Source organism: Ananas comosus, linkage group 10, assembly GCF_001540865.1.
Source record: "Ananas comosus cultivar F153 linkage group 10, ASM154086v1, whole genome shotgun sequence".
Classification (NCBI taxonomy): Eukaryota; Viridiplantae; Streptophyta; class Magnoliopsida; order Poales; family Bromeliaceae; genus Ananas; species Ananas comosus.
In genome coordinates this window covers 7,598,426-7,619,519 of record NC_033630.1, presented here as the reverse complement: position 1 = coordinate 7,619,519, position 21,094 = coordinate 7,598,426, and the positions used below count along the sequence as shown (strand labels likewise).

Below are 21,094 nucleotides of genomic sequence, written 5' to 3'. Positions count from 1 at the left end.
GTATAAATATCTCCCAAAGAGTATAATTTTCGTTTAAAGAGTATAATTTTTATCTTAAAAGGTGCAGTTTATATTTTAAGTAGTACAACTTATGCCCATAATAGTGCAACATTTTTTTAAAACAGTGCAATTTTATTTTAACGGTACAATTTTATCTTCATCTTTTTTTTTCTATTTTTTTTGTTTTATTTTTTTTTCTTCTTTCTTCTACTATAATTTTTTTTTTTGTCACCCCTCTCTGCCAACGGTCACGGCGCCGGCGACTACGCCGCTAAGGACCTCCCGCTCCAAGGTTGTGGCGCTGCAATGACCTCCGCGGTGTCGGTGTCGGCGTCGGCGAAAATGCGTCATCGTCAGAGGCGGCGGAGAAGAAGGGAGAGGGAGAGGACGAGAAGGGCGGGGAAAGGCGAGAGAGGGCGAGAGAGGCGTCATCGTCGGAGATGGTGGAGGAAGGTCGGAGAGGGGAAAAAAAAAAAAGAGTCGCAATGCGTCCTCGGCGGGGTCGGAGGCGAGGAAGGCGGGGTGGTGCGCGGGCGAGGGTGAGGGCGAGGGCATGAGGGTGAGAGGCAAGGCGGGCAGTTTCCGCCTCCGCCTCTGCCTCTGCCTCCGCTGCCTTCTTCGGTAAGAGAAAAAAAAAATTAATGAGACAAAAAAAAGGAGAGAGAAAGAGGAGAGAGAAAAAATAATAAGAATATTTTGGTCAGTTTGCTAAAAATTCGGACCGAATCTGCAAAATCGAAAAAGGCAGCCCAGTTTTGCAACACCTCAAACTTTGGGGATTTTTTATGCAAATTGGCCTTACACATACAATACCTGCTATACTGAAATATTGTATATTTTGTTGTTTAATTACATTGCTAAATATTATGATTAAGAAATAATATTGTTAATTATATTGCTAAATATTATGATTAACTACATCGGAATAAAGGGAAATTTTCGGAGTAGAAAACACCTTAACTAAGAGAGGAAGAGAAGATCGATAAGAGGGAGGGTACAGAGTTTACGAAGTAAAAGGCGCGCTAAGCGAGGCAGCAGGGGATTCTAGGGAGAAGAGACTTTTTTAAATTCCCTTGCCCTTGGAATAAATTCTATTTCTGCAGTGCATGAGAACTTTGTTAACGGGTTATTCTAGCGAAAAACTAAAATAATTCGTTTTGACCGAGATAAAAAAATTTAGGGGAGATTGCTTATGTATTCCTGAAAAGTTTCTAACTTTCTGATTTATCCCTCTTAGAAGATTAATATTAAAAAATATTATTTTTACGTTTCAATTTATTTCAAATATACCAATAGAGTTAAATTTTGTTAGCGAACTATTAGCAATAGTCGTTATCTCTGTGAAATTATTAATTTGCCCTTTTAAATATACCCTTCTACCATCACCAACTTTTCTTATTTGCCCTAAGTTAGGGGAAAAAGAAGTATTTTGATTTTTGATTTTTTTCTGATATACCATTCTACTATCACCAACTTTTCTTATTTTTCCTTAAGTTAGGAAAAAAAGAAGTATTTTGATTTTTGACTTTTTACTAATACACCTTTCTACCGTCACAAACTTTTCTTATTTGCCCTTCAGTTAAAAACAAAAGAGATATATTGATTTTTTAAAAAAACTCTAGTAGACAATTAACTCACATTTAACCTGAGATAACTTAACGGATGGTAACTGCAGAAATATTTTTGAATAACAGAGAAATATATGAGAGGTATGTTGAAAACAAAAAAAAAAAAAAAAAAAGAAGATATTTTCAAAGTTTTGAGGAGTATATAGGCAATTATTCCAAAATTTATATCAATTTTTTAATTGTTTAGGAGAATAATGAAAATAAACAGTTTTATTCTTCAGTAGTCCCGTTTCCGCACGCTCCTTTAGAGACTTTAGTGTTGAACTTAGGTTCGAAGTATGAGAACAAAAGTGAAATGAGTCGAAAGTTCGGAGACCAAAGTTTATTCGAAATGAAACAATGGTGTACAATTCTAGTGTCAGGTATACAGAAACAAGAATATAATGCCCTTTTTTTTACATTTCTTCCTCCAACGTAATAATAGAAACTCAAAAACAGCTCAAATGAGGATACTGTGCAGAAACTATTTTACTCAAAATGAGCCACAACACATTTCAGTCGGGACTACGTGCCGATAAGCTCATATCCCCCAAGGTCTCCTTGAGCTTGTCGAGGGCAGCCTTTGCAGCACGATTTTGAGCAATTTCCTTCTTGTGACCGTAGGTGGCACTACCGACCATCTTGCCGTCGATCAAGACCTCAACCGTCAAATTTTCAGTCCACCCGTCCTTCATGAACCTCACACCCCACCCTAACTTTTGACACAGCTCGTAAAGCTCGCTAACTGGGTGCTTTCCTAATGTCTCCAGCCTGATGAGTGGCTCAGCTAGCTTCTTGAATACCTGCCTTAAAAACTACAAGTAAGACTCCTTGAATACCTGCCTTAAAGATTACACATAAGGGGGGGGGGGGGGGGGGGGGGGNCCTTCGAAACTGTATCCAGAGATTTGTTGGAATCTATGAAGACCGCACCAAGGAGAGATTCAACTATGTCAGCGAGGACCTTAGGCGGATCTAAGAGCCCATTTGAATGTATCGGATAATCAAGCATTGCTTCCATGAAATCTTGAATCTGATCATAGGGGAAATAATATTATGCTTAGTTGTGACAAAATATTGTCATATAATTACAAGAAGCATGCAAGACACAAAAAAACTATCTAAATCTTGAGCATTTCCAGCTGACCTTTTGGTGATCAAACAATACGTAAAGTAATACAACAACAATTTAAGAATTTTACATGAATAGATTCATGCTGTAGCCGCAGATAAAATGCTTTGAAATGAAAGAATGTCTTACTCAAATATATTTGCCCATTGAGTTACCAATTACCATTAGCTTCAGTCAGTAAGTTTGTTGAATTAAGATACACCAACTAGACCCAACTATTTAGAATATTAGATTTGCACTTTGATTCCTAGTAAGAAACCTAGTTAGCAGACTCTGCAGTCATCTTGCATTCAATCAGAGGAAATCGTACCAGGATTTCCCACACCTACTGATGTAAATTGGAGTAGCACAACAGTAGAAAAATTTCTGCAGACCAGCAAAAAGGAGGAAAGGCCACCACACTAGTAACCATAGAAGGGGCATAACAAGGTTTCAACCCAAACTACCGTCAATTCTTCATTTTCCAAAACTTAAAATTTTGTCATCCCACGAGGCTAACTTGTACTGAACCATAAAAGGTAGTTCTACAGAGATTATCCTAACTAGATCCCAACCATGTGAATTTATTATCATCCCCATAACAAACTAAATCAGAATTCGGAATTCAAAATTAAAAATTATAGCCTCAAAATTCAAAATTTAAATTAAAAACTGAAATTCAAATGCAGTGAATAAGTAGTGCAACTTAGCATAAGAATGCGGCTATTTAAACAGCTTAGAGAAAGCAGAAGGCAAAAGAACTAAGCCACTGAAGCTAAGTTCCGGTTGATAACTTGTTAAAATCACCAAATTCTAACTGTTTCTCCAATACAAAATTATTAGGGTTCGGTCACTCTGGAATGTGTCTCAATTCTATCAATTCTCTCAAGCATTCAAGAGATCAAGAAGTCACTGTGTCAATTACATTAATGCTATGACAACATAACAGTTAAACAAACTCTATCTGCATGGTTCCTCCCCGCCTAGGACACCAGAATATCAAACCATGAAGGAAGAAAGTTATGAGAACATGACAATCCGATGTGGCGCTTCATTTGTGCGAAATTGAACAGATATTCCTCCAATGATCACGACTATTGAAAGGAAGACAAACCAAGTATATCTTAGAAAAACTAACTTTGCTACAATTGTGTTTATACTAGGTGAAAGCTGTGAGCAGAACAGGGAACTTTGCTACAGTTTCTGAAGGTTTCATCCTTAATCTGATGGTTGTCAAAGGAAGAAAAAATCAACTACGATCTTGCATTTAAAATTCTGCAGGAATAACTCATTTGAGTTGTCTACCATGAAAAATTTCCAACATTGAACAAGCCTTCAATTAAGAAGCATCTGTGGCCAAAGAGCTCAACCCTTGGTGCATCATCAAATTTGGTATTTCAATGATCTTAATTAAAAGATGAGAAAAATCCAAATCCAAGAAACTAGTGAAATGTCATCAATGTTGATACCTTTTGCAAAATGAGTGCCTCAAAGCAAGTTTTTAGATGATGTGCAAATTATTGTTGTTGTAAGATTTTAAACTTCCTAATCAAGCACTTGAAGTGCAGTTTCGTGGCATGAATGTACACTGTGGGACATAGAGAAGACAGCATTCAAGCAAGTCAAGTAAGAACATGTAGTAACCACCGCATACTAGTGAATAACAAAGTGCACGTTAGGGAAGATTGTAACCATAACATATAAACAGTAAAAACTAGAATTCTTATCGATACTGGAACTCATAGGGAAGAAAATGGATTTATGGATGGAATCAAATACGCAGTATTTACAGAAAAAAGTATTCGGTTATTGAGGAACGATCAATATACTTCTAATGTCGAATTTGGATCAACTAGGACCAAAAAAACCATTGGGTCGAACTCTTCTTTGGTGTCAAGGTAATACGTAATAACTACGAATAGTCATCGGCTACTCAGAAAGGGTAGAAGAATAGGACCTATTATGGGACACACAATGCATTATAGGCATATGATCATTATGCTTCAACCAAGTAAACAAAGACAAAAGAGGCTGAGACGAATTTAAAAAAAGGGCTTTTGTTAAGCAGATTAGGTGTAAGGAAAGAAGACCGCATATTCTCCTTTTAGTTAGTGGATCTTCTAACAAATCATTTTTATCCTTCTTTTTTGTCTCGTTTTTTAATCTATTGTTTGAAGGCTTCCACAGAAAAATTTCCTAATAACTAGTATTAGAGCTCAAAATTGTGAGTCCTTGTAAGAGTGTGTGAAGGATAGTTGCTAAATTTGAAATTGGGAAGTTTGATGGAAAGAAAATTTCAACTGGCAGATAAAGGCTTAGGCAATTCTGATACAATAAGATTTAGACAAAGCACTAAATGGGAGGGAGGCAAAGACAAATGAAGTATTGTATTAGACATAGGAAGATCGAGTGAAGGCATTGAGTTTGCTTCATCCAACGCTTGCAACTGAAATCCTCTACAACATAGTCCATGAAAACACACCGGCAAAGTTATGGAAGGAACATGAAAATTTGTACATAACTAGATCTTTCACAAGGAAACTGCATCTGAAGAGATGAAGGAAAGGGCAAGCCTCGCGAACATTTGAACGAGTTCAACAAGATGATGGCTAGCTCAGTTTTTCGGCATTAGAGTTAATCTAGAAGATCAAGACAAGGCCCTGATACTTTCTTTTGCCATCAATATCTTACAAGCATTTGGTGCCTATGATACTCGATAGCAAAGAGGCGATAAGGTGGCGTTGGTCGCAGTTGCAGTTCTGTCTAATGAGATGTGGAAGACGTATCTAGATTTTGAGATACAGAGTCAAGATTCGACTTTGGCAGTGAGAGTGAAAGAGAAGGCAACATCAATGGCAACCAAAGAGACACAACAAAAGCCTCTATTTAATGTGGTGTACTTCTATTATTGTAAGGGAAAGGATTGCCCATGTCAGTGGCACGAGTCCATACTGCCCATGCTGTACTATGCCGATGGTGTACCAGCAAATGGCACGGGTCCGTGCAGCTTGGCACTCGAAAAACTGTAGGGGTGCCAATGCTGTATCCCCTTGTAACGCAACGTGTCGTCCTGTGCCCATTCGTGCCAAACCAGCACGGTTTGACATAGATCTATTTACTCATTTTTTCTATTTTAAATGGTCAAAAGAGATCTTTTGATAGTGTCACTGACCTTCCTTTGCTAGTGCCGTGAACGGTAGTACACGTACATTACGATTCAATTCGCTATAACAAATACATTTGCAATTATTACGAGATTTACAACAACCAAATGAGCTTTCACCAGTATCAGCAATATTTATATAGTAGAAGGATCAATCTAGTAATTGATGATGACAATTACCAATATAATCCACCTAGATATTAAATTTAATACTAGCAATGGAAGATAAAAGTTTAGACTTTGGAATTATGATTTGAGCATATTGAATTATCTCTAATACTATATGTCTTTAATTATTCGTCTTGTATAAGCATTTATATACTTTCATGAGTTGTATATAATTATTTCGACTTGGATTGGATGAAAGATACAATTTGGATCAAATTTATATGCATTACATAATATACTTAAAAAAAATTAAAATCCGTGCCAAACCCTGCCGGCATGCCACCAGCATAGGGGACCGTGCTGACACTAGCATGACTCTTGTCGCTATGTCATGTTATGAAATGTCGGTGGCACTGGCACTAGCACGAGCTACACCAGTGGAACCGCAATCCTTGCATAAGGATCATATAAAGTAAGAGTTCCGTAGGGACCTAGAAAAGTTAAAACTATAGTTGGTGATAGTAGCAAATAATCAAGGCAGTAGATCACAAATGCATTCAACTAATGTGTTGTCTGTCGCAGCCAGAGGTGACAGATTCTTCTTGTTTCTTCCATGTTTACCCAAAAAAAAGCTTTTCGTCATGAATAAGCTTGTGGGAGGTCACAAAGCTTCCATAGTAAGGACAAAGTATAGAGTCGTAAGAGTCAGAATAGCGCAGATCCGAATACATATAATAGGATTATAAGGATACTAACAGGTGTGCAGTATGTTCCTGGCTTGATTCGAAATCTAATCTCTCTTGATAAGTTGGACCCAAGAGACTTCAAGTATTTGGCGTCAAGTGGAGTGATGTGTGTCCAAAGATGAGATCCAGTTTTATGTGAGAGGAACAAATGAGGGGACCTATACATTTTAATATTGGATTTAGTTAGAACAATAGTGGTGATAACTCAGGTTCCAAAAGCTTCATCTAGGTGCGATTAGTCGAAGTGGAGGTGCAGAGATGGTCGGATTGAGCAGAAATAAGAAGATCAAGGTGGAGTTGTCATAAAGAAGTACATAGAGTACAAAAGAAGTCAAGGTAGAAAATGTTAGGTATATAACTTTTGTTCCATCAACTTGGTCCTATGAAACAACAAACATTATTATGTTTTGGATACAAGTCAAAGAAGACAGTAGCACACACATGCATCATGCACGGTGTGTTTCATATGTTGTTGTCATTCAAGTTGCCTTAGTAGTATGTGAAGGCCTCAAGAGAGATTATAAATATTGATGAAGTTAAAATTGGGTTTATGAAGATATTAGAGAGAAAGAAGAAGACAGAGAGTGAGAAAGATTTAGAAAGAAGGCTTGGATTAACCTACTCAAGTGTAAGGACTAAGGAGAGAAGTTAGGGTAAGGACTAAGGAGAGAAGTTAGGGTAACTTTTCTTTTGGTTAGTAATCTCTGCTCATAATTTTTTTTGTATTCTTCTTCTTGCCTTTTGCCTCTATCGTTTGGAGGCTTCTGCTCCGAAATTTCTTAATAATTATCATAGAAGGATTCCATATATGCCATATGATGGTTACAAAGCCTCTCCATTCATCATATCAGTTTGGAGGAGAGTAATAAGTTAAAAATAGAAGATTTGTCTCGCAAAGGGATAAGGATAGTAGTAGAGAGTGTCTTGCCACCGCCCGCTAGCACGTGGAGTATCGGTGTGCCACCAAAATGGCATCGTACACCGACATGCATCAACGCAGAATAGTATAAAGTAATTAAATGAGACATCTAGGCCCCTCAAAAAATCAACCCTCATGCTACGAAGCGACCGTTCCTAATACATTCTAAATTAAGGAGTGATATGTGTCCAGAGAGGCAGAGACGAGATCCAGTTTTATGTGAGAGGAACAAATAAGAGGATCTATACATTCTAAATTGGATTATAAATTGGATTATAGTTAGAACAGGAGTGGTGATAACTAGGGTTCCAAAAGCTTCATCCAATTACGATTGGCCGAAGTGGAGGTGCAGAGATGGTCTCATTGAGCAAAAATGAGAAGATCAAGGTGGAGTTGTCATAGCGAAGTACATAAAGCACAAAAGAAGTCAAAGTAGAGAATGTTAGGTATATAACTTTTGTTCCGTCAACTTGGTCTTATGAAACAATAAACATTATTATGTTTTGAATAAAGTCAAAGAACACAGTAGCACACACATGCATCATGCATGGTGTGTTTCATATGTTGTTGTCATTCAAGTTGTGTGACGAATGACACATATTCCCTTAGTAGGATGTGAAGCTCTCAAGAGAGATTATAAATATTGATAAAGTCAAAATTGGGTTTATGGGGATAGTAGAGAGGGAGAAGAAGACAGAGAGTGAGAAAGATTTAGAAAGAAGGCTTGGGTTAACCTACTTAGGTGTAAGGAGAGAAGTTAGTGTAACTTTTCTTTTGGTTAGTAATCTCTGCTCATAATTTTTTTTGTATTATTCTTCTTGCCTTTTGCCTCTATCGTTTGGAGGCTTCTGCTGCGAAATTTCTTAATACTTATTATAGCAGGATTCTATAGATGCTATATGGTGGTTACAAAGCCTCTCCATTCATCGTATCAGTTTGGAGGAGAGTAATAAGTTAAAAATAGAAGGCTTGTCTCGCAGAGGGATAAGGATTGTAGTAGAGAGTGTCTTGCACCGCCTACTAGCACGTGGAGTGTCAGTGTGCCACCAGAATGGCACCGTACACCAACATGCGTCAACGCAAAATAGTATAAACTATAAAGTAATTAAATAAGACGTCTAGGCCCCTCAAAAAATCAACCCATATGCTACGTAGCGACCATTCCTAATAATATTGAACATGTATAAATGTGAAAATGAAAAGAAACTTCAAATGTAGACAACCAAAACAATATTCATAGGAACATGTTATCTCAATACCAAAGGAAAGAAACCATACTTTTATCATATTTTTCTTGAAGTTAAAAACTACAACAAGGGTTTTTCATCAAAAAAATTAGTCATAAGATCAATATGCACACTAAGAATAAATGGAAAGACAACAAAGAGTCAAATTCAAAGCAATTAAATCAATTGATCTCAAACCCACGTAAATAAAATAAATATTAAACAATGAAAGCACTATAATATCAAATTAAATTCCATCAAGCATAACTCAAGTCCTCATTCATTTATCGTTGAAACCAGAAAAAATCATGAATGGAAAAAGCCTAAAATGTCTAATAAACACTAACTATGACATAATTAAAACCTAGAATTGGTTAATTTAGTCATTAATGTTGAACTAATTACATTGGACCTATTTGTTATTTGGGCCTTGCTATTTGGGCTATATAATCTGGTAAAGTCAAAATCTCCTCTTTCTATATTTTCTTATTATCTATGTGGGCCCCCTATTTGTAAGTCTTTGGATCATGGTTCTTTTGATCCAAAGGCTCATATTGATAGTTTCTTCTCTTAGGAGCTAAAGTGGGATATTAGAATATTAAAGAGAAGAAGAGAGAGTAGTAGAGAGTGAGAAAAGAAGTGGAGAAAAGAGAGGAAACCCTAGAGCTTGGTTTTGATCTTAGTTCTATCAAGAAGGATGTGAGATCTTCCTTGTGAGTGTGGTTTACACTATTTGGGTAGAGCTAGAGATTGTTGGAGCTCTCTTTTTATATCTTGGAGTTAAGATGATATTTCTCTCATTTGAATCTCTCTTGTAATTTTCAAGTTTATAGTAGAAGCTTCTTTTGTATTGTTCTTCCGTGGATGTAGGCATAGTCGAATCATGTAAATCCTTGTGTTCTTGTGATTTTGTTTATTTTGTTATTACTCTTGTGATTGGCTCTCTATTAGATGCTTGTAGAGAGTGGGTTGTGAAATTGCTCACCAAATATTTGTGAAATTGTCATCAATATTTTTCACTCTTACTTTACAACAATTGGTATCAAAGCTTGATTGGTGATTATTTAAGCATTCATTTGTATCCATTCACTCATCTTTCAAATGGAGAAGGCTATGAAATTTGAGAAGTAGAATGAGAGCAATTGGCCTATATGAAAAATCATGATAGAGGATTATTTGGTTGCAAACAAGCTTGATTTACTAATATTGGAAAAAGGTGCAAAGCCGACTAGTATGGATAATCATGAATGAGATATACTTGACCGAAAATGTTTGGCGGCGATTAGGCCATGCATTCCATCATCGATCTTGTTTGATATCTATCAATGCAAGACCGCATCTGAGTTGTGGAGAACTTTGGAGCAATCGTTTGAGCAACCTTCCGGTGTGAACAATATGCATGCAATGAAGAGACTCTTTCTCTTGAAGATGCAAGAAGGTTCTACTATTCGTAAGCATGTGATTGAGTTCAACTCTGTTGCGACAATTGAAGTCTCTCAAAATTAACCTTGATGAAGTCCTTTGAGTTCTTTACCTTCAAGTTGGGATACTCTTGTTACTATGATGGCAAATACAATGGGAAACAAATTCAAGTTGAATGATATTGTTGTTTCATTGTTGAATGAGGAAACTCGCAAAGCCACAAATTAATTGTCTAGTGATTTGAGTCAAGCACTAACTATTGATGAAAGAGGAAGGTCACCGAAGCGAGGCCAAAATTCTAACACAAAGAGAAGGTCTCAATTCTCAAAGTAAAGAAAGATCAAAATCATAAGGTAGAAAGATTACGTGTTGGTATTATAAGAAAATGGGCCATGTGAGAAAGTATTATTATGCTTTAAAAAATAAGCAAAAGGGTAAAGGGAAAGATGTCAAGAATGAAGCTAACAACGCTTTGGATGGTGAAGGTGGAGTCATATTAAGTGTTGCTTGCATGGTCTCTTCTTGTGCAAACATTGGAGTTTTGGATTTCGGCGCTTCTTTTCATGTATGTCCGGACCGATCAAATTTTTCTATATACAAAGAAGTAGATAGTGAATTTGTTTATCTTGATAATGATCAGGCATGTAGAATTATTGGCATTGGTGACATTGCCATAAAGCAAACAAATGGCCAAAAGTATACATTGACAAATGTGTGTCATGTTCCGGAGATCACAAAGAACTTAATATCGGCAGGACAATTGGATGATTCTGGTTTCGTTATCACTTTCGGAAAGGGCTCTTGGAAGATATCAAGGGGCAGTATGACTATTTTGAAAGAGCAAAATGATGGAGGTCTCTATACACTTTATGGAACCGCTCAAAAAGGTGATGATTCAAATTTGGTGGTTGCTACCGCAAGCAAAGGCAAAGATATGCAAGTTTGGCATAATCGGCTTGGTCATCTAAGTGAGCATGGTATGAAGGTATTACAAAAACATAACCTTATTCTTTCCTTTGAGCATTCATTTCTTGTGAGGTGTGGTTTACACCATTTTGATAGAGCTAGAGATTGTTGAAGCTCTCTTTTTATACCTTGGAGTTAAGGTGATATTTTTTCTATTTGAATCTCTGTTGTAATCTTCAAGTTTATAGTAGAAGCTTTTTTTGCATTGTCCTTCCATGGATGTAGGCATAGCCGAACCATATAAATCCTTGTGTTCTTGTGATTTTGTTTATTTTGTTATTGCTCTTGTGATTGGCTCTCCATTGGATGCTTGTAAAGAGTGGGTTGTGAAATTGCTCACCAAGTGTTTGTGAAATTGTCATCAATATTTTTCATCTTCATTTTACAAGAATTAACTACTCCCACAAACTAGGAGACCATGAATAAGATATAAAAATATAGATCAACTCAATTTTGGCTGCAATATCTGGATCTAAATTTCCAAAAGTTGTTCCATCCCTTACTTTGTGCTAGATATTCTTGTAATCCATGCCCCTACCTCCGTCGTCATCAAATTATCGTTATGATGTAAAATTGAACAAATTTAGTTAACTTTATGGAAAAGACATAAAAATAGTCATGCTAAAATTCGTCCCTGTAGTAAACAGTGCCTAACAGATTGGACCTAATATAAGCCCCTAAGAAAAGGAAAAAGGCTTAATACTTTACAAAAGCGCTGTAGTTGTGAACCTATGCTTTTTCAGAAGCGGTGAAGTATTGTTCCAGATACACTTTGTTGCGTCCCAACCAGCAAAAATCCCTACGTATTTTTGTCTTATTTTTATCTCTCTTTTTGCTAGGAGTGGGTTCACGTAAGTCTATCATACTATATTGCTAAAAAGAATAGTATAAAAGGCTAAAATTCAGAGGTAATAGGCGAAGATATCAGAGTCTTATAAAAAACCTAAAACAAAAGAGAAAAAAGGTAGTCTTTTGCTTCTTTTTTTTTTTTACCAACCTGACCTTCGAGTTGAGGAGCTTTGTGGCGGAGGAAGCGATGGAGGCCGTGGGAGACGGCGATGCGGGCGAGCTTCTCCTTGTCGACGTTGGCAGCGCGGAGGCGGGTGAGGGGGCCGGGGGAGAGCTGCGGGTAGGTTGCGAAAACCTCGTGGGCCACCACCAGGTTGAGCACGGCATCGCCCACGAACTCCAGCCGCTCGTACGACACCCCCGGCTTGTACGGGCAGTAGAACGACCCGTGCGTCAGCGCCTCCTCCACCATCCTCTTGTCCCCAAATTCGTAATCCAGTATCCCCTCCACCGCCTCGATCGCCGCCGCGTCCATGCCGGGGACAGACGCCTCCGGATGCTCTTTCTCTCCGTCCTCTTCCTCGGCGGCGGCGGCGGCGGCCATATTACTATTATTATTACAATTGATGGGATGAGAAGGAATGCCAAGAAGAAAAGAGATTTCGACCGTAGAAAAGAGGGAGTAGTTCGGGATTTGGAACTCTGTTGGGTTTTGATTAATTTCACGAAGTCTTGGATGCCAAGAAACAAGGTTTGTCCGATTAATTAATTTGGCTGTTTGACTAGGATTTTAATTTTTTATATCTACGACTACAAGTCACAGATAAAACAGTCTTTGTTTTACAGCCAAATCCGTTTGCATTGAATGTGCACCCTTCTTTCGGGTTTCGGCCGAAGGATCTACTTTTCGTTGGACGATATACACACACTCGTAAGTCGTAAGCTCTAAACGGTTGCCGAGGTAAGGATACTATGGGCCAGTTATGGTTTCTTAAAAATAATTTTTAAAAAAAATTAAGAAAAAATATTTTGTGAAATTCTTTTTTTAGTTTTTTTTTGTTTGGCTAGACAGAAAAGAAAACTATAATCAGAAAAAGGATTTTTTGTGAAATTTTTTTTCTAATTTCTAGGTTTCACAGAAAAAAAAAAAAAAAAAAAAAAGCTTTCTATATTTGCTTGTTTAGTTGAAAATAAAAAATAAATTTTAATTTCTATTTCACCTTTTTGGTTAGATGAAAAATTTAAATAGTATATAAATATCTTCTCCAAAAAAAAGGTGAGTTACCAACATTCAAAAATTTAATATAATACCCATGTGTGATGCAACAATAGTTTGTGGCGTCATAGATTTTTAAGTTGACGGATTTTCGTGGAGTTAGTCAGATTCTTAAAGGATCAAAGAAAACAAGGTAAAGTTTGAAAACTCGTAGACTCCGGTATTCAACCGTAGGGGTGATTTATACAAGGGCAATTGTTTTTACTTCTGAAAAATTTTCGACTTTCTTATTTACTCTTCTTAGAAAGCTAATATTAGGAATACTCTTTTAAAATTCCAAAGTCTTTCAAATATATTCCTACAGTTAAATTCTATTAGTGAACGATTAGAAATAGCCATTATCTCTATGAAATTATTCTTTTGTCCTTTCAAATGTACCGTTCTACCGTCACCAACCTTTTTTATTTGTCCTTAAGTTATGGGCAAAAAAAATATTTTGATTCTTTGCCTTTTCAAATATATCCTTCTACTGTCACCAATTTTTCTTATTTGCCCTTAAGTCAGGGGCGAAATAGTTACTTTTGCTTTTTTTTAACTATAATAGAAATTTAACTCAAATTTAACCCGAGATGAACCAGGCACTAATAGCAGAGATATTTTTTGAATAATAGAGAAATATATGAGAAGTACATTTGAAACAAAAAAAAGGGTAAATAAGATATTACAGAAGTTTTAAGGGGTATGTAGGCAATTTTTCCATTTATATATATACTTATTAAGTTTTTGGAAGACATCAGAATTGTGAAAATCATTTAATTGTAATATCTGAGATTTAATAAAATGAAAAGAAAATTTGAATTTGAATTTTTAAATTCAAAGTTTATATATATATGTATATATATGGATATGTTGGTGGATCGCGGAGAAGGTAGGTTTCGTCGCAAATCGACGACCAAAGCGGACGAAACAAATTGTAGAGTCAATGCACCAGTCGTGTTGAACGCACTGGCGCAATCCGATCGGAAATCCGACGGACGGATCTCCGGGAATCGCATAAAGTTCGCTGAGGGGTCAAAATTAGCAAAACGAAAATTTGCGAAAAGCCTTATATTTTATGTACCGTTTTACGCGATTTCGAACGTCGAGGTGCGTATGCGCGAAACATACATGCTGTAAGGGACTGGGCTAAAAATACGCAGCTTCAGAGGACTTATCTGGAAAAACTGCACCTAATATATATAGGTTTTAGGGTTTCATGCATGAAACCCTAACCCTAATTGTTTAGCTCCCTCCAGCTGCACCCCTAGTAGCCTCCACCACCTCCTACCACCTCACTACGCGCACCCCGGCCGCCGGCGAGCGTTCCTGACCTCCGTAAAAGGGCGGCATTGTCTCCTTCCACCATCCATTCCACCTTCTCGACCGTCGACTCCTGAGAACCAACCACACGCATCGAGGCCCCCTCACTCGGCCGTGGCCTGACCTCCGATGCTGTCCCCGCCGTCCGCACGTGCCGCCGTCGCCGCCTGGGCGACCCGTAGCCAGCTGAGGTTTGCTCCGGCCGAGCCTAAGCTTGCTCGCGGGCCGCGCGCCGCCCCCGCCCTCCTGAGCCTCCGGCGACCACCCTCGTCGCCGGCACCACCGTCCCCGTAGGCCCCCGGCCGCCGCCATAGCACCCTGCGGCCACCTGGTGCAGTTTCGGGCCGAGCTGGGGTCATCCTCACCCCCAAGCGCCGCCACCGCCTTCCCTCGTCCTCCGACAACTGGACGCCGCCACCCCGACGCTCTCCCGGCCATCGCCCGGCCACCGTTGCACCTTGAACTTGAGCCGAGGCCGCATGGGCTAGTCCGACTCCGCCGCGCCACCAGCTGCCTCCCGCCATCGGCCAGCGCGTGCTCGGGCCCCCCTCCGACAGGCTACGACCTTCCCTTATAGGTGCGCCCGCCGTCCAGTCGCCATCGGCCATCCTGTGCTCCACCTAGCTCCAGTAAGGCAAATTATTGTTTCCTGCACACTATTTCTAGTACCGGTCGCTATTCTGACGATGCGAGGGTACACTAACACTCTCGGAAGTGAGCACGATGATCCCTGATTCGTACCGAACATCGTGCTCACCTCCTTTGGGGTCAACGAAGCCCTGGTTTGCGAAATAAGCGCTATTTAGGCACTGTGCGCATTATTCGCTGAACTTTGCGTCGCTCCTGCGCTCTTCACAGTGGTCGGCCAAGCTCCAAAATGTAAGCACGGCCTTCGGCACATCGAGACCTGTCAGCGGCTGTCTCGGTCAGGTCGAATGTCTTCGGTTTGCGCTGTCGGGGCATAAAACCTCGAAAATCACATAAAATGATATGATTTTATGTAGTCGCAGGGGCTTAATTATAAATTTACATTGCGTGGTTGCTGTGGGCAGTGTGTGCAGGCAGCGGGTGATCTCTGGACTAGTTGTCCAAGGCCCTAGGCCTTTTAGAAAATCGGATGTCGATTTTCGGTGCGTTTTTCGGCAAAATCCGCCGACAGAATGCGATTTCGGTTCAAAATTCTTCCAACGATGTCTCACGGTAGATCATGTTGTCACTGAGCCTTGTTGGCTGGTCACCCGCATCATTTCGAGAGTTCGAAAACGACGGGTGAGCAATGGTGGATTTCGGTGTCGAAATTGACACTTCCGGAAATCCGGATCGGAACGATTATTCGACGATAATCATTTTGATGTGAGGAGATGTGTTTACTGCCAGGTCACACAAATTACTGTGTTTTGTGTTAGCGGGTGACTCGTGGCACGAGTCGGTGGGTTCCGGGACAGTTCGTGAGTCCCGAAGGAGTCTCGGTGCGATTTTCGGGACTTCCGGCGAGTTAGGCAATCGGTTTTGCGAAACCGATTCCCGTGGGTTTACAGGTGGGGATTGTGAGTTAGTGGTTCATATTCATGGATTGGATTCTAACCTGTTGGACCCTTCGTAGGTCCAGTTGATTGGGCTGGCAAATGAGCGAGCCGGCTTGCGTTCGACTCGATATTTGGCTCGCTCGAGCTCGACTCGAAATTAAATGAGCCGAGCTTGAACAAAAAAAAAAAGCTCAAAATTCATTTCAAGCCGAGCTTGAGTATTACTCAGCTCGTTCGAATTAGGCTCGAAAAGCTCGAAAAGCTCGAATATACATACATATATATACATATATTATAAATTTTTATCATTTGAATTTTAGGTCAATCCAAATATAAATAAAGCTATATTTTGTAAATTTTAATTATTAAATTAAGACTCTAATTTTTTTTTATTTTTTTTCAACTTCTTACCTGATAGTAAACCCGACAATCTAACTTGTTGTTCGCGAGCTAGTTCGCGTTCGGCTCATTAATAAACGAGCCAAACACGAGTTAGATTTTTTAGCTTGATATATTAACGAGCTAGCTCGTGTTCGAATCGTTTATTAAACGAGCCGAGCATGAGCTGACCCGAGCTCACTCGTGTACTTCTCCTCCTCGTTGACATCCCTAGCTAGCAATAACTGCTATTTTTCGCTGCATACTAAACAGTATTAATTATTCTAATACTAATGGAGGGGTGATTTGTTACTGCATGGTGAGCTCAGAGCAAACTATTCTCTAGCTTTGTACTAAAATTTTTCCCTTATCTATCGTGCAAATAAAGAAGAAAAAAATAATGCTTTGGGTATCCTCAAGATATTTCTCACACATTATAAGTAGATTTTGTATGCGGCATCGATTCTAGCATGATATTATGAACTTTCCAAATTAAGCAGAATCACTGCTTCAGTAGATTAATATTCTTTTGCATGATCAAAAGTTTTTTTTTTTTTTTCCTAGTCCTAATGATAAAATCCTCAATAGTTTGATTTTGTACCGACTATCCCTATAGCAAGTGACAAAAGGCTTGATAGTTGGTACCCGAGATTTCAAGTTCGAATCATAGTTGATTCACATTTTCAGCTAAGTTTGTTTCTAAATAAAATAAACGAAGCGGGTAGCATGCTACCTATCTCTCTCTCAAAAAAAAAAAAAAGTTTGGTGTTTGGTTTACAAACATTTTAATGAATATTGCTCTTACACACAATTATCATTCTTGAGTATAGTAATCAAAGAAGAGATCATAATTTATTATAGAAAAAACAGTGTATATATAGGAATATTTTTAAATATCGGTACAAGGCAAAAAAAAAATGCTGCTGGCTAAAGTATCGACACTTTTTAAAAGTATTGTTATATATGGGGTCGCTATATGTGGGGCCGTCTCGATCTTTGGCACCCACTCCTCCATCGACCTGTAGTAGAAGGACACATGGCGATCGTAGCCCTGTACGGTCCCTGCGAGATCTTCGTGGCCGAACTCTAGCTGCAGGAACCCTAGCTTGTCGGCTGTTGCAGAGGAGGAGAAGGGAAGAAGGTGATCAATTTTTTTTTTTTTTCTTTCTATTTGTAATTGAACCGAGTAGGCTGGGTAAGATTGGTTGAATACAGAACTTTTTATTTTTGGTTGGATTGAGCTTTATATTTAGGTTTTACTAGATTTTTTAAAAAAAATTTAATATAAAATAAAACACTTACACAAAAATATTTTAAAAATGTATTTCTATAATTTAATTCTATTGCAGTGATTGCAAATTAGGTTAAATTATTCTACTTCATTTTCACAATAATTTTGTGCATGTCACTGGGACAACTTTATATATGTATATAATTTATTGACAAACTATTCCGACAGAGAAATAACAAAACAAATTGAGAAAGCAACAACTAGCTAGGAACATGATTTAGACACTAGTCTAAGTATAATATAATGTACGAAATATTATACCAAACATGCTAAGAAGTGGGGAGGAGAACAAATACTGTAACACATATAAAGAATCAAATTAAAATCATTTATATTTCTCTGCAAAATAAGAAAAACTTAAAAGTAGGAAATGGAGAAGTGCATGGAATAAAGACATAAAAATGGCCAAGGAGTCAAGGACTAGTGATGGAGACACTTAAACTGTAGTGGGAAGAGGTGGTGATGGTGGAGACAGAGACAATACTAAACCCACCTATAAATATCAATTTCCCTTCATCTATTTTGGTTTTAGTGGTTTAAATTCAATTCCAATGGGACAATAGTGTTGGGTCCTTTGTTTTTCAATTAGTGTGTGTATGTGGATAAATAATCTATCTACTTTAGTTTTACTAAAATAAAAAAATAGCTGATGTTACCTAAAGGATTGATTGATTGATTGATTTAATGCGCATTTACTACTGAATAGGATAATATTTTGTTTAGGTGAGAGCAAAATTTTTTGTATAAATTAACTATTATTACTATTTATCTCGCATGATGTCGAAATACAGAGTAATTTTTATACGATTTATTATTANGTTTACACCCCTACTGCTACGTACGTACATGTGGGTATTTCGACCCAAAGTCGGCACAGTGGTGCACGCTCGGTGACATCCTTTCCATCCTTCTCCTAATATCATGTTGCATTTTATTTGTTGAGCCTTGCACCTTTATTACCTCTTTATCGCTCTACTTGGTTGGTTTACATATCTAGCATCATGAGTAAAAGTAGAGCAGGTTTATAATTATATGTGAGATTTGTGAGTTAGTCGGTCGTTTCGTGTATCTCGTACTTTCACCTATGCGGTCGGTTCATTGCATCTAGCATTATGACCTATTTGGTCGGTTGGACTACTTGGTGACCTATACGGTCGGTATACCCTGAGGGGTAGGATTGTCGGCTAGTTGCTTACGATTGGCTATTGAGCATATCAGCATTGATCGCCACTACTCGTTCGCATTTTACGAACACCAGCGGTCTGATCCACCGCGGCCAGGTGTTCTTTTTCGGAAAAGTGGTTGGACATACAAACCCATGAGCCCAGCGGCCTAGGCTGGGTCATATGCAGGTAGAGTGGCAATGGCATAGGCCTGAGGTCTACGGACCGATAGGACAGGTTTCAGATTGGGTATTTTTGGACTTATCGTCCGGTTGATGCATTCATACAGTAGCGGTAGTTATTCATTTATATATCTCGTTCTTTTATTTATCATTACTACTGTATTACCCTTACCTATATCTTTGTTTATCCTCCTTGACTAGTGAGTACCCCTCACCCTCGTCGGCTTGCGGTACCTACTGGGAGGGGAGACATGTGTACATGTTCTCACCCCCCACCCCTCTTTCAAGTGACGTCGCGGGTTCGAGTTGGGATGGTTCGTGAGGTGCGCAGCTTAGCATTCGATAGAGCTCTCGGCCCGTTATCTTGGTTAAACTCTCAAACTTGTCTTATAATAATTGACTTAGACAGTAATTATAGTTCAGTGTTTTACTTTAATTTGATAATTGAAATTTTGTGAATGTAATAAAAAACTTGTGGTTTTTATGTGATGAAAATGATTTTCTACCCCTCGTGGTAGCGTGTTTTAAAAGAAAAAGGTTTTCGTGTGGAAAACGATTTTAAAAAGGTTTTGCATGGTTTTCATGATTCTTAGTGTTTCAAAATAAGTTTTCAGGTAGGAAATATTTTAAACTAATAGATGTGGATGTGAATATCAGTGATGAAATGAATGGTAATTGTGATGTGGTTTATCTATGTGGATGTTCAACAGTTATGGTTGTTTCTTGTACATGTGCGACGCCGTGCAAATACAGGGGAGACTTTGTCCATGTGAACAGTAGACTCCCTATATTTGTGGCGGATCTGCCATACCCTGGGGATCAAGATTTTCAAAAAAAAAAAAAATTTGGCACTTCCGCATTGACTTTTAAATCAAAAAGGGTCCCCGGGGCATGACAGATTAAAGTTGTATTAAAGCCAAGTTACAATCATAGTACCACTCACAGGTTGTTTTGAAAAATATATAAACTGAACCATTAGTTAGGTTGACCCATAGGAAGACCTACGGTGTATAGGCATGTGAGTGCGGGATTTGGCTTGAGTCCTGGTGTGTATTGTCGAGTCGAATTATTCGCTTGACGGTGTTTGCTGTTACAAATGGTTCATGGTAGACCCCCTCGCTCGGGTCGTGACAGTGGACGCGCTAGTGCGGAGGCATCAGGCGGTCCGGGAGAGCGTTCCCCTATGGGCAGAGGTGGCGGGAAGCAGGTCGGCCTTGAGCCATTGGGCCATGCTCGTACCCAGCAGCTCGAGGCCGAGGTAGCAGCTATGGGGGTCAGCTGACGGCCCTCTCTGGGATGTTCCAGCAATTTCTTCAGCAGCAGACTGCAGCTATTGTTCCCTCGGTTCCACCTCCGACGCAGAGTGCTCCGGTGACCGCAGACCCTCCAGTGATGCCTGCACCGGCTGTAACCCCGACCGTCACGACGACGACGACGGCCACCACAACGGTTTACGCTGGGGGTATTGACACCCCTGCAGCGGAGGGCGCCCGTATTCGGGCGAAGTTGGCGGAGTTCCGAAAGTTCGACCCCCCGAAGTTTGTTGGGAAGAATGACCATAGCTGGGCGGTCGAGCATTGGGTCGCCGACATGGAGAAGCTGTTCCGCGACCTCCACATCGAGGAACAGGATCGTGCCCCTCTGGCTACTCATTACCTAGAGGGAGAGGCGTACCAGTGGTGGCTTCGCCTTTTCGAAAAGAAGCTTGCGGAGATCTATCCGCCCTGGGAAGAGTTCGGAGACTTCTCTACGAGCAGTACTTCAAGGACAGTACCAAGCAAAGCTTGAAGCGCGAGCTGGAACGCCTCAAGCAGGGTAACCGCTCTGTAGCGGAGTACGAACGAGATTTCACCCGCATTGTAGAGCTGATCCCTTTCGCGGTGCGTGACGAGTATCATAAGGCCGGACTTTTTGTGAGTGGG

At 39.3% G+C, this 21,094-nt stretch overlaps 2 protein-coding genes across 2 annotated transcripts; both read right to left on the bottom strand.

The window, feature by feature from the left end:
* LOC109716856 (ribonuclease 3-like protein 3) lies at positions 1,920-12,968 on the bottom strand. Its single transcript, XM_020242460.1, has 3 exons — positions 12,266-12,968; positions 2,496-2,640; positions 1,920-2,412 (listed from the first exon to the last, which is right to left on the bottom strand). The coding sequence occupies exons 1-3, from the start codon at positions 12,659-12,661 to the stop codon at positions 2,123-2,125; spliced, it is 831 nt and encodes a 276-aa protein (XP_020098049.1). The 5' UTR covers positions 12,662-12,968; the 3' UTR covers positions 1,920-2,122.
* On the bottom strand, positions 14,737-15,240 carry LOC109716212. Its single transcript, XM_020241542.1, has one exon. The coding sequence runs from the start codon at positions 15,238-15,240 to the stop codon at positions 14,737-14,739; it is 504 nt and encodes a 167-aa protein (XP_020097131.1).

Coding starts and splice junctions, on each gene's coding strand:
- LOC109716856 (XM_020242460.1), bottom strand. CDS start 12,661: ATGGCCGCCGCCGCCGCCGCCGAGGAAGAGGACGGAGAGAAAGAGCAT. Junction 2,641..12,265: donor CTCCTCAACTCGAAGGTCAG/GTTGGTAAAAAA, acceptor CCCTATGATCAG/ATTCAAGATTTCATGGAAGC.
- LOC109716212 (XM_020241542.1), bottom strand. CDS start 15,240: ATGGCCGATGGCGACTGGACGGCGGGCGCACCTATAAGGGAAGGTCGT.